Here is a 12,491-nt window from a genome sequence, read left to right as displayed (position 1 = left end):
AATGGCGGCTGTCAACACTGGGCCCAGGCCAAATAAAGTGCCTCAAAATAAAAACCGTAACTAACAGAAAAACAAAACAAAACATGCTTATATACAAACATGCAAACATAATTAATGAACAAATGCATTTCACAGTGAATTTCTTTAACCATGTCAAACTAAATCACAGTTGTTTTTCTGTGTGTGTGTGTGTGTGTGGCTCTAGAACTGAGGGAGGGCTCTCCCTACTCACCCAGCAAAAAGAAGAGCTATAGAGGAGTCACCCGTGACAGCATCAGCTCTACAGAGGGAGAGGTTTGTGTTACACACCTGCACATTTTTCTTTTACTCAGTGAAGCTTGAACTTACATATTTGGAACAACAGACGCCCTGCCTGTCAACATCTGTTGAAATATCAACCAGATGTGTTGTGGATTGACGTGATTTTTAATCATTATTCTCATTAGACCACACTTACATTTAATATGCCTTTAATTTCACCATGGGGTGCCTACTTAGTGTGTGTGCCTGTGTCTATCAGTATGTTTGTGTGTCTTTAACCCCTGTCCATTCCACTTTATTCTTTTAATGGATTAATTGCTGTGTGTTGCTCGGCGGCACTAATTGAGTCTGTGGCGCTGTCACAACTTATTGTCTCTCCTAGTGTGATAATAACAGCCTTTTTTTCTGGATGAAAGGCTCTCGTTTGGCTAATGCCGTCCCTTAACTCAGCTAAAGCAGGAATGAGTTCAGATTGAATAAACAAGTCGAGAACTGGATCAGAATTGGCAGAGAGCACAGAACCCGGGCAGTATGAGGCTTCCAGGGGGAAAAGAGGGCAAGGAATTAGAAATAGTGAAAGCATGTCAAGTGACTTCTTTCAGATTAGTCTGCAGTACTGGCTGTTCAGATCAGTTTTCCTTTGATTGCACTTTATTCTTCCTTTTTTTCTGGGACCACTTCTGAGCTTTTGCTTTCCTCTCTTCTTAATTTTTCATTCATTTTCATCCAACAGTTCTCTTTCTCCGCCTTTCCTCTCTCCTCTCACTTCCCTCTCATCTTCTGGCCTCATCTCCCTCTCCCACTTTTTCTCTCATTTCTCCTCTTCCACTGACTTCATCTAATCCTTTTATTTTCTGTCTTCAGGTATCAGAGGGACACGGCAGTCCTTCTCACAGTCGTTCCAGTTCGATTCGTAGCGTGGCCTCATGTGATGGAGGAGGAGCTGCAGTGCTCAGGGCTTCCTGCAGTGCAGAAAACTCCCCCAGACGAACTGTGCCCCCACCATCCACCCAGGATGGTTAGTACACAACAGTGCATCTACCACATTGCTGTCATTATCATATTTCTTTTTATATGTTTTTATGTAAGCCCATGAATGAAGTAGGAGTCATCTCAGTGTTGGGTGTTTGTGATGACAGGTTGTCAGTCTCCTGCAATGTCGAGCCCTTCTCACAGTCTGGACGAGCACAGACAAGCTCTGGACGCTGGGTGAGACAACAAATAGTTGCATGCCATGTTATCTTTTTAAGTGCATCAATGCATCATACATTGTTAAGGGAATTGTAGTAGGAAGAAGTTAATAGATGATCAGGCACGGGCATGTGATATGTTTTTGGGGCATTATTTGATACCAAAAGTGATTTTTTTTTTCATTTATTGTTTTAGGTGTTTTCATATTTATTGTGAAAAATGAGCAAAGGTTTGAGCCGTGTACTTCACAGCAGGTGTTTTGCTTAAAGATTGGGATTACTGCTGAGTGTGGCATCAGTGATGAGAAAGTGGAGGAGATGGGAGGCATACAGTATGTACATATGTTTAGCATATGAATACTGAATAACTCATCCTAAATGTGTCTGTGTAGGTTCTCAGTCATCCAGGTCACTTAAGACTCACGCTATATGTATTTAGCAACGTATGAGTTGTTATTAAATCTGTGTTTAGCAAAGCACAGAAAAGACTGAATACTTTTTAATGTTCCATTACAATCAAACCCTGTTTCACGTATCTTGCTCAAACTATGTGTTCTCTTTTCATTCCTCCCTCTCTCTCTCTCTCAGCTCCGCAGAGCCGTCAGCAGAGGACAGTCCAGAGAAACTCAAGGCCAAGGTACAATACGTTTGGCAACTGGTACATTGGGCAAATAATGATTCACTTTACAGATACTTCAGTTAGGACATGATAGGACACTTTTCTTTGCCCTCTGTAAAGTAATTCTGAGTCCACTCACAGCAGACTTCTTGCCAGACCCATATACTGATATACTGTAAGTTTAATGACATGTTTTCCTAAGGAATGCCATTTAGCTTTGATGTATTGTTGTTTCTGTTGAACAGACCTCTCTTACATGGCCCCACTTCTTCTCCTATTCATATTACTTGGTATTGTATTCTTTTGTGTTTTGTTCAATTATTTCTCAATCCACTGCAATGGGAATGTGTTGGTACTCTAAGAGGTAAACAGGGTGTAGTAGCAAAGGGAATTATAGTAGCACAGCAATAAAAATGCATAATCGCATTGTTAATTGCAAGAAAATCATTGAGTAGCCTGACATGATCCCAAATGTCTTTTATAATCATAGCTACATCCACAGCAACACTGCAAAAAAAATCATTTTTCATTTTTCATTTCTGCAATTGTTTGATCAGTTTTGTTTGTATTAAAATCCAATTTTGTGGAAAAATCTGTTCCCAAGTGTTCACAGCATCAGTTTGTTTCATAACACATCTTGAATCAGTTAAATGTCAGACTAATTCAATAAGATTAAAGTTGTGAACATGGGCTTTTGTAGCAGTGTAGGAACTTGTATGAGAACTGTTTCTAATCCTGTGTAATATCAGATGTGGTTACCATAGGATTAAAAAGGAGATAATTTTTTTATCCTGCACCAATCCAGTCATTTTTCTTCTCCAAGGACCTGCTCTTGGCTTAAGAAGAGTGCACATCAGAAGATAAATCAATGCACAATTTTTGCCCATTAATAGTTATGTGGAGCTTTTAAGTCAGGATTCAACCCAGAAAGCTCAAAGTCTAAACCTTTGAGATTAGTCTTGCTTTTACCTCAGATAGCACTGAGACTCAAAGAGCTTCAAGCTACAGTATATAGCTAAGTGTAAGACAACACTCCAGACTTTCAACTCAGAATTTAATAGGAATGAAATTGTCTCTGACACCATTGATATGATGTATCATTCTGTCCATGTTACATCCTTTAATGACTTTAGTGGTCCAAGGGAATACTGCCAATTCCAGGTGCAGGAAGGAGGCACAAACACTTTTCCCCACAGAAATATATTTACTTATTTATTAGTTAAAACGTGATGTTTTGACCTTCATCTGATGAAGACCCTGTCATATTTTTCTACAGAACAAGTGTTGCACTCTCTTTTCTCCTGCTGATAGTCTGTATTTCGCAGCAGCAGCTTGTCTCTTGTTGTTTGAGCACAGATCTCAGATCTTAATGTAATTCCCTAAATGTCCACACTCTGTCACACTCACAAGGGCAAAGAGAGAGAGTGAGATTTTGGAGTTGGACAGCATCCAGCTACATCATTTCTAACCACTAATCACATTCACAGTTTGTGCTGTAATGGAACAGCTTAAAAATGAGGGATGTGCACAGCCCTGTCTTCTTGCAGTCTATCAAACAGCTTGAATATGTTAGTTACTTTTTTATTGACTTTCAAATATAACGATGAAGCACATCAGTCATTCGGGCACGTGCTCAGAGGAAAAGCCCTTCATTTCCTTGATTCATTCACTACTCATCCAATCTCTCTGTTAAAGAAATAGATTAAATAACTCCTCCTTGATTAAATTCACCAAATCAACATGCTAATGCAACATCATGTCGCTTTTAATCAATAACACTTCACAGAAACATCAATAAGAGAGAAGCACTCTGACTAATCAACTAAATTCAGCCTCAGAGCCAGTTGGGTCTCACCGTGAGTCTTACAAGTGTGTTGTTGGTTTTTTCAGGGACCCACTTTGAACGACGATCTGAGCGCCAGCAGCAGCAGCTCAGCGGAGATCAGTGGTCTGCTGAGTGAAGCCAAGATGTCTGGACGCTCACACACCCTGGTGCTGTCCTCAAACGAGGTCCATGTACAATCTCACTTTTTTCTTTTTCTCTTTTTTAATGGAAGTTTAAACTTAACTGACAAACATGTTAAAATGTTGGCTCCTGCAGTGCATCTTTGTATTCATGAGGAAAAAAAAAAAAAGTTTTTGTCTCAGCAACCCCATCTATCATCTTTGTAGATATCTCTGACAAAAAAGAAACATCATCTCTACAGGGAGTAGCTTCTCTCATATTCTCCTGGCAGAGAACGAGCTAAAATCAATTCACCGGTTCAGGCTCATTGTATTCAAATGTTGTTTTAGGCTGCTGTAGCGGAAGCCATTTTGTTGCTGCTTTGTTAACATCCCAGTCATTTTCTTTTGTTTTCTATGCTGCCACATTCAGAGTCTGGATATGATAGATGATGAGGTGAGACTGAGGCTGCAAGCCTAAAGTGCACATGTGTTATAATGAAAGTGTTGTATGTGTGTGTTGAGTATAAGTCATTTGTCGGTTTTATTCTCACGCATTATTCATGGTGACGTTTTTTGTGCATGTCCCGCAGAATTAATATGTATTTCTACAACATATATTGAATCTAGTTTCCACCATATGCATTTTTTTTACGTTGAATTTCATCTCAACTCATTATTCATCCTAGTGTTCTGTAGACATCTTTTATTGCATGGCCAAATAATTTATGTTAGAGCATCTCATTCGGTTAGTTCTTTTTCTCTTTGTTATACGTGTTCAGATCCTAGACGAGGGACAGTTTTCAAAGCAGTATCAGTGGCAAAACTGCAGCATTCCAGAGTGGACCTCCCAGCAAGTGGCCCGCTGGCTCATGGGCCTCAACTTAGAACACCATATCCCAGAATTCACTGCCAAAAATATAGATGGAGAACAGCTGCTACAGCTGGATAGCACTGAGCTAAAGGTAGGTTAAGACTTCATTTTTCGTCATATATTGTGGTCACATACACATACATTAGAGCCTGCAGAGGTAATGTATTGGTATTGTTTATAATTTAACTCTATAATAGCCCTCTGAGCTATTGGCCACAATTCTTCATGTGGGATCCTATCAAAAATGTTTATGTTGTGTGTTAAAAAAATCCCCAGCGTCACTATTGGTATCAGCCTCAAAATTCTAGTATCCCTCAGGTTATAATGTTATGTGAATAGGTAAATAGGTAGACCACAGATGTAGGATGCTCATGCATGTTCTTTTGTTTCAGGCCCTTGGAGTCACTTCTTCACAGGAACGTGCCCTGATCAAGAAGAAGATCAAAGACCTTAAAGTCCTGATGGAGAAGGCCAAGAGGAACCGTGAGAAGGTGGAGAAACAGCGCGAGAAGCTACGAAAGAGAGAGCTGGAGCAGCAGCAGAAAGAAAACGCGGCAGAGTGAAGTGAATCGTCAGATCACCTCCTGCTTTACTGTAGCACCACAACAAGTAGCATCGAAGAACAAAACGTCAGTAGGCCCCACGAACGAACCCTGAGGGACGCCTGCTCAGTAGTTCAATAGTTCTCAAGTGGTGTCAGAGATTGTCAGAGATTGTTGAGTGACTTCTTCACCAAGCAAATTAAACCAAAATGAGCAGTTGGATGATAGGATGCTGCCCCTTCATTTGCCTCATTTTATACCCATCCTGCATTTTTAGCCATTTAAGAATTTACTCAGCTCTATTTATTTTGCTGTTAATAGCTTGTAAATTGGGTTTATTTATTCATATCCAGAGTAAGTCTGTGTGAAGTTCATTTTATCCTCATCCCATATCATCCTCAGAGCCATCTGTTTTACCCATCACAGCACCTTTAGACACAACACCCATGTACATATACAGTAATGAATACAGATACAAATATGTCTTACGTGCCATTTTGATAGACTTATGTATATACTATTCAGATACATTGATCAGTGGAATCTCTAGCTTGAAGCACCCACAGGATCAGGCCTGTGTTGTGGAATACATGAGGCAGTACTCATCTCTCACCACTGGGTGTCCCCATGCTGCTTACTTTCACTACCATCTAAGACGACACTGGAACTTTCCAACGGGAACTGAACTGGGAACCAAGTCTCACTGAGGGAAACTAACTCCCTCAGTATTAGCAAGAACACTGGAAGTGCAAACACTGTAAATGTAACCTCTGCACTGGCACCATCCAGTGCTCCTTACAGTATACATGTACCATAACTAACGCAGTTCTCAAAGTGTGAATGACAAGGACATGCCGTACTCATTGGACTGGTTCTAATGGAGACTTCAGGTACAATGTATTCATGAAATTTGTAATTTACCAAACCCCTACCATAAAAACAAAACAAAATAACAAAAATGGTGATAAAAAAGAAACTCCCTGCTTATATGCATAACGTTGCTTTGACTCTGCTTGTAACCTGCTTTTGACCTCTTTTTATATTCTCTCAATAACAAAGTAATACCCCGCTGCTGCCTTTAGAAATTCTAGAGTAGTAGAATTTTTCTGAATTCTACCCGCTTCTGTGTGAGCGTTGAAACACATACAGTAGACTAAACAGAGTCATCCATTTCTGATTGTTACTTTATCCTTTCAGAAGAATCACAGGTCGATGTGCAAATGACTCTGGAATATTCTTAATAATATTTAGGAATGCTGCCATACACATCGATCATCTCTGTGATCAAGGAGGGGGTGTGGAAATTAAGGATTAAGGTAATTCTTAAGGATTACCTGATTACTACTGATCTTATACTGGAAATTGCACCTGATAGATGCAATATAGATTTGATTTTTCTTATGAAAGTGGTTCAGTAAGACTTAAAACATTTTGATTTACTTGTTAGATGAAAACTTTTAAATTGATCTTGACCTATGTGCTTTATGCAGTTCTTGTTTTAGGATTATGATGCCCACTGAGAGACTTGTTCCCTGTGTTACTTCTTTATCATTCCCAAGAATCATTCTGTAGGTTTACAGTAAACATAGAGACACCAGTGTCACCGTGATAGAAATGAAGGCAGCTTTAGTTCCACTCCCTTTTGTCTTAAGAGCCCTGCCTGGTGTACTGTTAACAGGCTAAGAACAAGAAGAAGAGTTGGGGTTACAGATACCACCATGCAATGCCACAGTAATACAGGTATCACTGATCTGTTAATGTTATTATTTATTTATTTCTGTATTTAACGAAGCAACTGACTATTGTTTATGATAACTTATACAAAATAAGAGTATTATTAACACCTAATAATGATTCATCCAAAATTGTATGATTACTTCCTTTTGCCAAAACATAATTAAAACTGTTCGTTAAAAATGTTTTAGATTTAAGTGGTTGTTATCAAATGAAGGACATACAGAGCAACAAGAAAACACACTAATAACTCTCCCATTGTGCTCGTGGTTTTCCTCTAATACGACCATAGTGCTACTCCAGTGCTATCCCAATAAACTGCTCATGATGTATTCTTATGAAATATTTTGTAACACTTGAACCTTTCTGTGAATACCCTCACCCTGTTAAGTCGGTCAGCGGACTGCACTCTTTTGACTCTTTTGTATGTATAGTAAAAACACTGAGAGCAATATGCTGTAAGAATCCTAAAGAAGCCTTGTTTTCTATTGTGTCAGCGTGTGTACGCAGTTTGTCGGAGGAGCTGAGGCGGCTGCAAGGTCAGACCTGAGCCGAAACTCCAGATCTTTTCTATGTTGCTTGACTGAGCTTTGAGCCTGGCATGATGAAACCAATGTGTGGATGAGACCCTGGTGCTCATGAGTCATGTCTGGAAGGGTTTGTCTTTTGTGTACGTAGAGAGCAAAAAGATAATCACCGCAAACTGCTAGCCATGCTTACACTCTTTTAAAAAAGAAGCTGTGCTTATTCTCCTCCTCCTCCTTTTTTGCCATTACCTTGCTCTCTTTTTTCGCATTCTAAAAAAGTTTGAAAGGGCAGCTACCTGTCACACTGAATAAAATGTGCAGTCACTGTCCATAGCTTGCTTTCGTTTCTTCTGTTTTACAGCGTTTGTCTGACTTCCTCTGCGTAGTTTTATCCTGTGCAGCCCATGTTCTGACTGTTGGTATTGTCATGGTATGCTTGTAGTTTTTGGTCATTATTGTACACTTTAAAGTCTTAATATGCATAAATCCAGTTCAGTCATATAAAGATAGAATACCCCTACTTTGTTCACATAGCCTGTTATTTTTACCATGTGTCCAGCACTGCAAGGTGTCTGTCCCAGTGAACATCTCAGCAGACTGCTGAGAGCAGTAGCTCTCCAGTCCCCCCCTCCCTCTCCCTGTTCTATTTATATTCGGCTTAATTTCACTCCAGGACTATTTTCTCCTCTTGTCATCTGCCTCCTGTCACTTGTTGGCCTTCTTCTTCTACCTCATTTCCGTCTCCCTTCCCCAAACAACCCTCTTCCCCCCTCACATGGCTGGGTTTACGGAGGAGTTCCAGTGTGGGTATGCTTAATTCCTTCATTATCACCATTTGTGCCTTCATTTCCAATCTCCTTCATGCTGTGTGGAGAACGGTAGTGTCTGAGCCAGCTGGTTTGGCAGAGCGAGGCCCTTCTTTCAGGGAGTTCATGGAGGAGTTGAGCCCCAGACAACAGGCTGTCAAACAGCTAAAGCAAAAGTTCCTGAAGGCCCTGCAGGCCAACGATTCCCAGGAGGTCATGCAGATTCTGCACACTGGCAAACTAGACATTGACACAGTGCTGGAAGTGGAGGACCCCAGCATGATCCTGGCCTCATACAAACAAGGTAAGGAGGAAGCAGGATGATGTAACTGTTCCCCGTTTGTGATATGGTTGTTTGTGTGCTACTCATACTATACAGTATTGTGTTTAGGCTCAGAGGGATAAGTAAACGTGACAATACAAATTAGATGAGTCTCCACAGTAAAATGCATTGTCATGAGAGATTACACATTTTCAAAATGCATTAGTTAAGATAGATAAAGTATGTCAACACTTTCTGAATGTCAGTTAGGGGACTAGTTCTGTAGTGTATCCACTAGGTGGTGGTAAACTCCCATGGATCCTCAGTCTGTATATGACTAGTGGCACTGTGTACACTGAGTGGACTGCATACATCTTCAGGCTACTATTGGCTTTACTATTACTATTAAACTCTTTTGGTTGTCCAATTTGTTACAGGTTATTGGCTGCCAGGCTACAAACTGGAGAACTCCTGGGCTATGGGGATTCACGTGTGCGTGATGTACAATGCTGTGGAAACAGCACTGGTGCTCCTTCAGGAAGGTGCAGCCGTCAACAGGATGCCCAATGGGAAGACCCCACTGCACGTGGCCTGCGAGGTCTCCAACGGTGACTGTGTGGCCCTGCTTTTGGCTCACGGGGCAAAGGTCAACAGCCTGTCACTGAGCGGGCACACACCACTGCACTACTGCATCACTAAGGAGTCCGTGGACTGTGCCAAGCAGCTTATCTTGAAAGGTCAGAATGGAAGGATGTATGGGTAGATACATGTAATAACATAAAACTTGTGACAATGAAATAATTATCACCTTTTTGTCCAATGGAGGTGGCAAAAGTCAACATGCCCAGCCACAATAATGAAGAGGACACACCATTACATACAGCGGCCAGATTCGGCGTCCCAGAGCTGGCGGCTCTGTATTTGATCCATGGAGCATCTGTGGATGCAGTCAACTCTTTTCAGGAGACACCGCTGATGACTGCAGCCTTCTGGGCTTTTGATACCAAAGAGCAAATCTACAGCGAGGATCATCATTTTGTCTGTCGTCTCCTGCTGGACCACCAAGCAGGTGAGAGGTTCTGAGTCAGTGACATTTTACTCCATATTGTCATTGTGGTGTATCATGAAGACTTTGCATTTTATCTCTGTTCCAGATCCCAACCTCCAAGAAGAAGATCATAAAACAGCTCTTCACAAAGCCGCCTGGAATTGTGATCACGTCCTAATGGAGATGCTGCTGGTGGCAGGAGCAGATGCGAGAGCCATGGACATCAATGGCTGCGCCCCCATTCAGTATCTCCTCAAAGTGACCGATGTCAGGCCTATGGCCATACCTGAGCTCTGCTTTCAGCTGCTGCTTAACTATAATGCAGCACGGATCTACCCACCACAGTTCCACAAGGTGTGGAGCAATGTTATAAAATGATATTGAACCATCTTTTACAGATTATATGTTGATTGCAGAGGGTCCCTGCATGATTCTTATGGTGTCTTGTGTTGTTTTGTGCAGGTGCTGCAGTCTTGCCATGACTTTCCCAGAGTGGTAGAAATCCTGGTCAACTCTTATGAGCGTTTAAAGCCCACAAAGAAGTGGAGAGCTGCCATTCCTGATGACTGCTACAAGGTAGCATATCCATACTTGTGTTAGAGCAGGGGTTAAAAAAGGCTATAATCACCAGAATTTCCTAAGATGATAAACAAAAAAAAAAAAGGATTTCTTTTTTCCTCCTCAGCGACATAAAGACTTCTATGACTCCCTGTTTGCCATTTGCACCAACACTCCTCGCAGCCTGTTTCACCTGACCAGATGTGCCATCAGAGCCGGCATGGGTGGCTTCTGCCACAGACGTGTAGCACAGCTGCCTCTGCCATCTCCGATGAAGAATTATATACTACTGGAACCTGAGGGGATACTGTACTGATGGAGACTTAAATTACTGCATGGGATGCTCTAACATCACTTGATAATTTTTGACTGGAATGTAAAGAAATCATGCATACATGCAAGCCATCTCTGCAAGTCAGACATCAGATTGTGTACAGTAAAAAACAATTTATTAAGGTGGTTTGAGGTTGGACATGACAGGATGCCATCCAACTCACCACAAATTGTGAATCAGTTGACTGTTCAACCTTAAATATACAGGAGTTTGAGCAACAGGTGAGAAAATGGTAATTTGTTGATGAAAATCGCTGTGCTAATTCTTATAACAATTTATAGTGATTGACATCCCATTAACAAAAAGTGCCTTTCTGCCTTATTTGTATTATTTATCTTTCACCCTCTCGACCCTCTCTCTTATTTCCCCCCTTTATAGTGACAGTGTCTTTCAGTAAACATTGTTTACTTGTTGTTTGTTTTTTTGCACTAATTTTCCTCCTGTGCAGTGTTGTCAGACTTGTCTCTCTACTTCCAGTGCTGCCTCACTCTTCAGAGAGGATCCAAATCTACCTGGCAACCAGCCTTGACGCTCGTTCTCAAGCTCATGCTCTCATGGTACTGCATAACAGAACAAACACTTCACAAAGCACTTCACAATAAGTGCTTATTTTTCCACTAGACTGCACATGTAGCCACAAACATGAACAAATACAATTTCTTTGGACACCCTAGCCAGAAATATATACCAGACTGTACAAAAACACACACAAGAGCATTCACCGGAGAATAAATTTCTTAAAATGAGCTCATTCACAGATACACAAATAGAAAAAATACATTTTACATGTTAACTAAATATATTTGATTAAGACAAAATATATATATATATTTTTCCCACAAATGTTTCAAGGAATTATGATTTATTTGATTTATTTTAAATATCACATATCACATATCCACCCTGTAAATGAGGATTTGCATTGTTCCAATAACAGTTTTCAAACAAAAGAATTAAATGCCTGTGGAATTAGTGACCTCACCTCACAGCTTGTTGTAACTGCTCTGTTATGGCAGTCCATAGTTCAAACACATAAAACAGGCGTGTCCATTCCATTTTATCTAACTTAATCCAAGATTTGTTTATTGTATATTATAGTGCCTATAAATTTTAGTTGGAAGGGACCTGCTGGTAGGAACCTTTTTACACCATCTCCAATTTTATACAATTAAAATCAAACCTAGTTTAACAGCAATAAGTCCTCAGTCTAATAAGTAACTTGACTTTGCTGGTGTTTCTCTGCATCTGTGTAGCTTTATGAATCATACTCGATTGGTACGTTGCCATGTAACAGCGTGTGCGCACTTTTGCATGAATGAATGCTAAGAGACGATCAGGTTCAAGGTTGATGGCCTTAAACTAAACCCTCTCTAGAGAGTAACAGCTGCAACAGAGCGCAGTGCTATCCACAAGCTCAAGCAGCAAAACCCTAAAAAAACAACACAAATGTGAGCTGTAGTTCCAGTTTTTACTCTTTCTTTACATTAGCGAAGAAGTAGCTTAATAATGCTTGGAAAATTGTTGTGTCTTAAAACATTTTAGTCTAGAACAAAATAAAAAGATCCAGATCAAATCTCTATTGTAGCTGTGTTGGTCTGTATATATACCAGACACATTACGTCGTAGAGGGAACATTGTCTGGATGACTAAAGGGTCAGACCCCACACCCTGAGATCTTAAAATAAACCTGCAAGAGTCAGTGACGGAGACATGTTACAGAAAACAGTTTTCACCTTTAATTGACATTGACCACTGCAGTGATCTCATTTTTACTTTTTATTCTGTTGCCTTT

General features: G+C 40.5%; 2 protein-coding genes across 2 annotated transcripts in view; both read left to right on the top strand.

The window, feature by feature from the left end:
* Positions 1 to 8,020, top strand: part of ppp1r9a (protein phosphatase 1, regulatory subunit 9A) — a 45,610-nt gene extending 37,590 nt beyond the window's left edge. Inside the window, 9 exon segments of the mRNA XM_051065758.1 lie at positions 206 to 294; positions 1,126 to 1,279; positions 1,401 to 1,470; positions 2,040 to 2,088; positions 2,316 to 2,360; positions 3,961 to 4,080; positions 4,448 to 4,471; positions 4,797 to 4,979; positions 5,281 to 8,020. Coding sequence (XP_050921715.1) covers positions 206 to 294; positions 1,126 to 1,279; positions 1,401 to 1,470; positions 2,040 to 2,088; positions 2,316 to 2,360; positions 3,961 to 4,080; positions 4,448 to 4,471; positions 4,797 to 4,979; positions 5,281 to 5,451 — 905 coding nt within the window. The 3' untranslated portion in view covers positions 5,452 to 8,020.
* asb4 (ankyrin repeat and SOCS box containing 4) lies at positions 5,586 to 11,112 on the top strand. Its single transcript, XM_018667043.2, has 7 exons — positions 5,586 to 7,170; positions 8,566 to 8,801; positions 9,197 to 9,498; positions 9,588 to 9,828; positions 9,914 to 10,161; positions 10,270 to 10,383; positions 10,493 to 11,112. Exons 2-7 carry the CDS (start codon positions 8,624 to 8,626, stop codon positions 10,679 to 10,681), a joined length of 1,272 nt encoding a protein of 423 aa, XP_018522559.2. The 5' UTR covers positions 5,586 to 7,170; positions 8,566 to 8,623; the 3' UTR covers positions 10,682 to 11,112.
* The last annotated feature ends 1,379 nt before the right edge of the window (positions 11,113 to 12,491 follow it).

The sequence above is a fragment of the Lates calcarifer genome, linkage group LG3, assembly GCF_001640805.2.
Source record: "Lates calcarifer isolate ASB-BC8 linkage group LG3, TLL_Latcal_v3, whole genome shotgun sequence".
Taxonomy (NCBI): Eukaryota; Metazoa; Chordata; class Actinopteri; family Centropomidae; genus Lates; species Lates calcarifer.
This window is presented reverse-complemented; position numbering and strand designations above follow the sequence as displayed.

Bases quoted from the DNA above. Each gene is read 5' to 3' on its own strand.
- asb4 (XM_018667043.2), top strand. From the start codon at position 8,624: ATGGAGGAGTTGAGCCCCAGACAACAGGCTGTCAAACAGCTAAAGCAA. The intron at 8,802-9,196 runs GTAAGGAGGAAG...AATTTGTTACAG, and splicing joins CCTGGCCTCATACAAACAAG to GTTATTGGCTGCCAGGCTAC. The intron at 10,384-10,492 runs GTAGCATATCCA...TTTCCTCCTCAG, and splicing joins TTCCTGATGACTGCTACAAG to CGACATAAAGACTTCTATGA.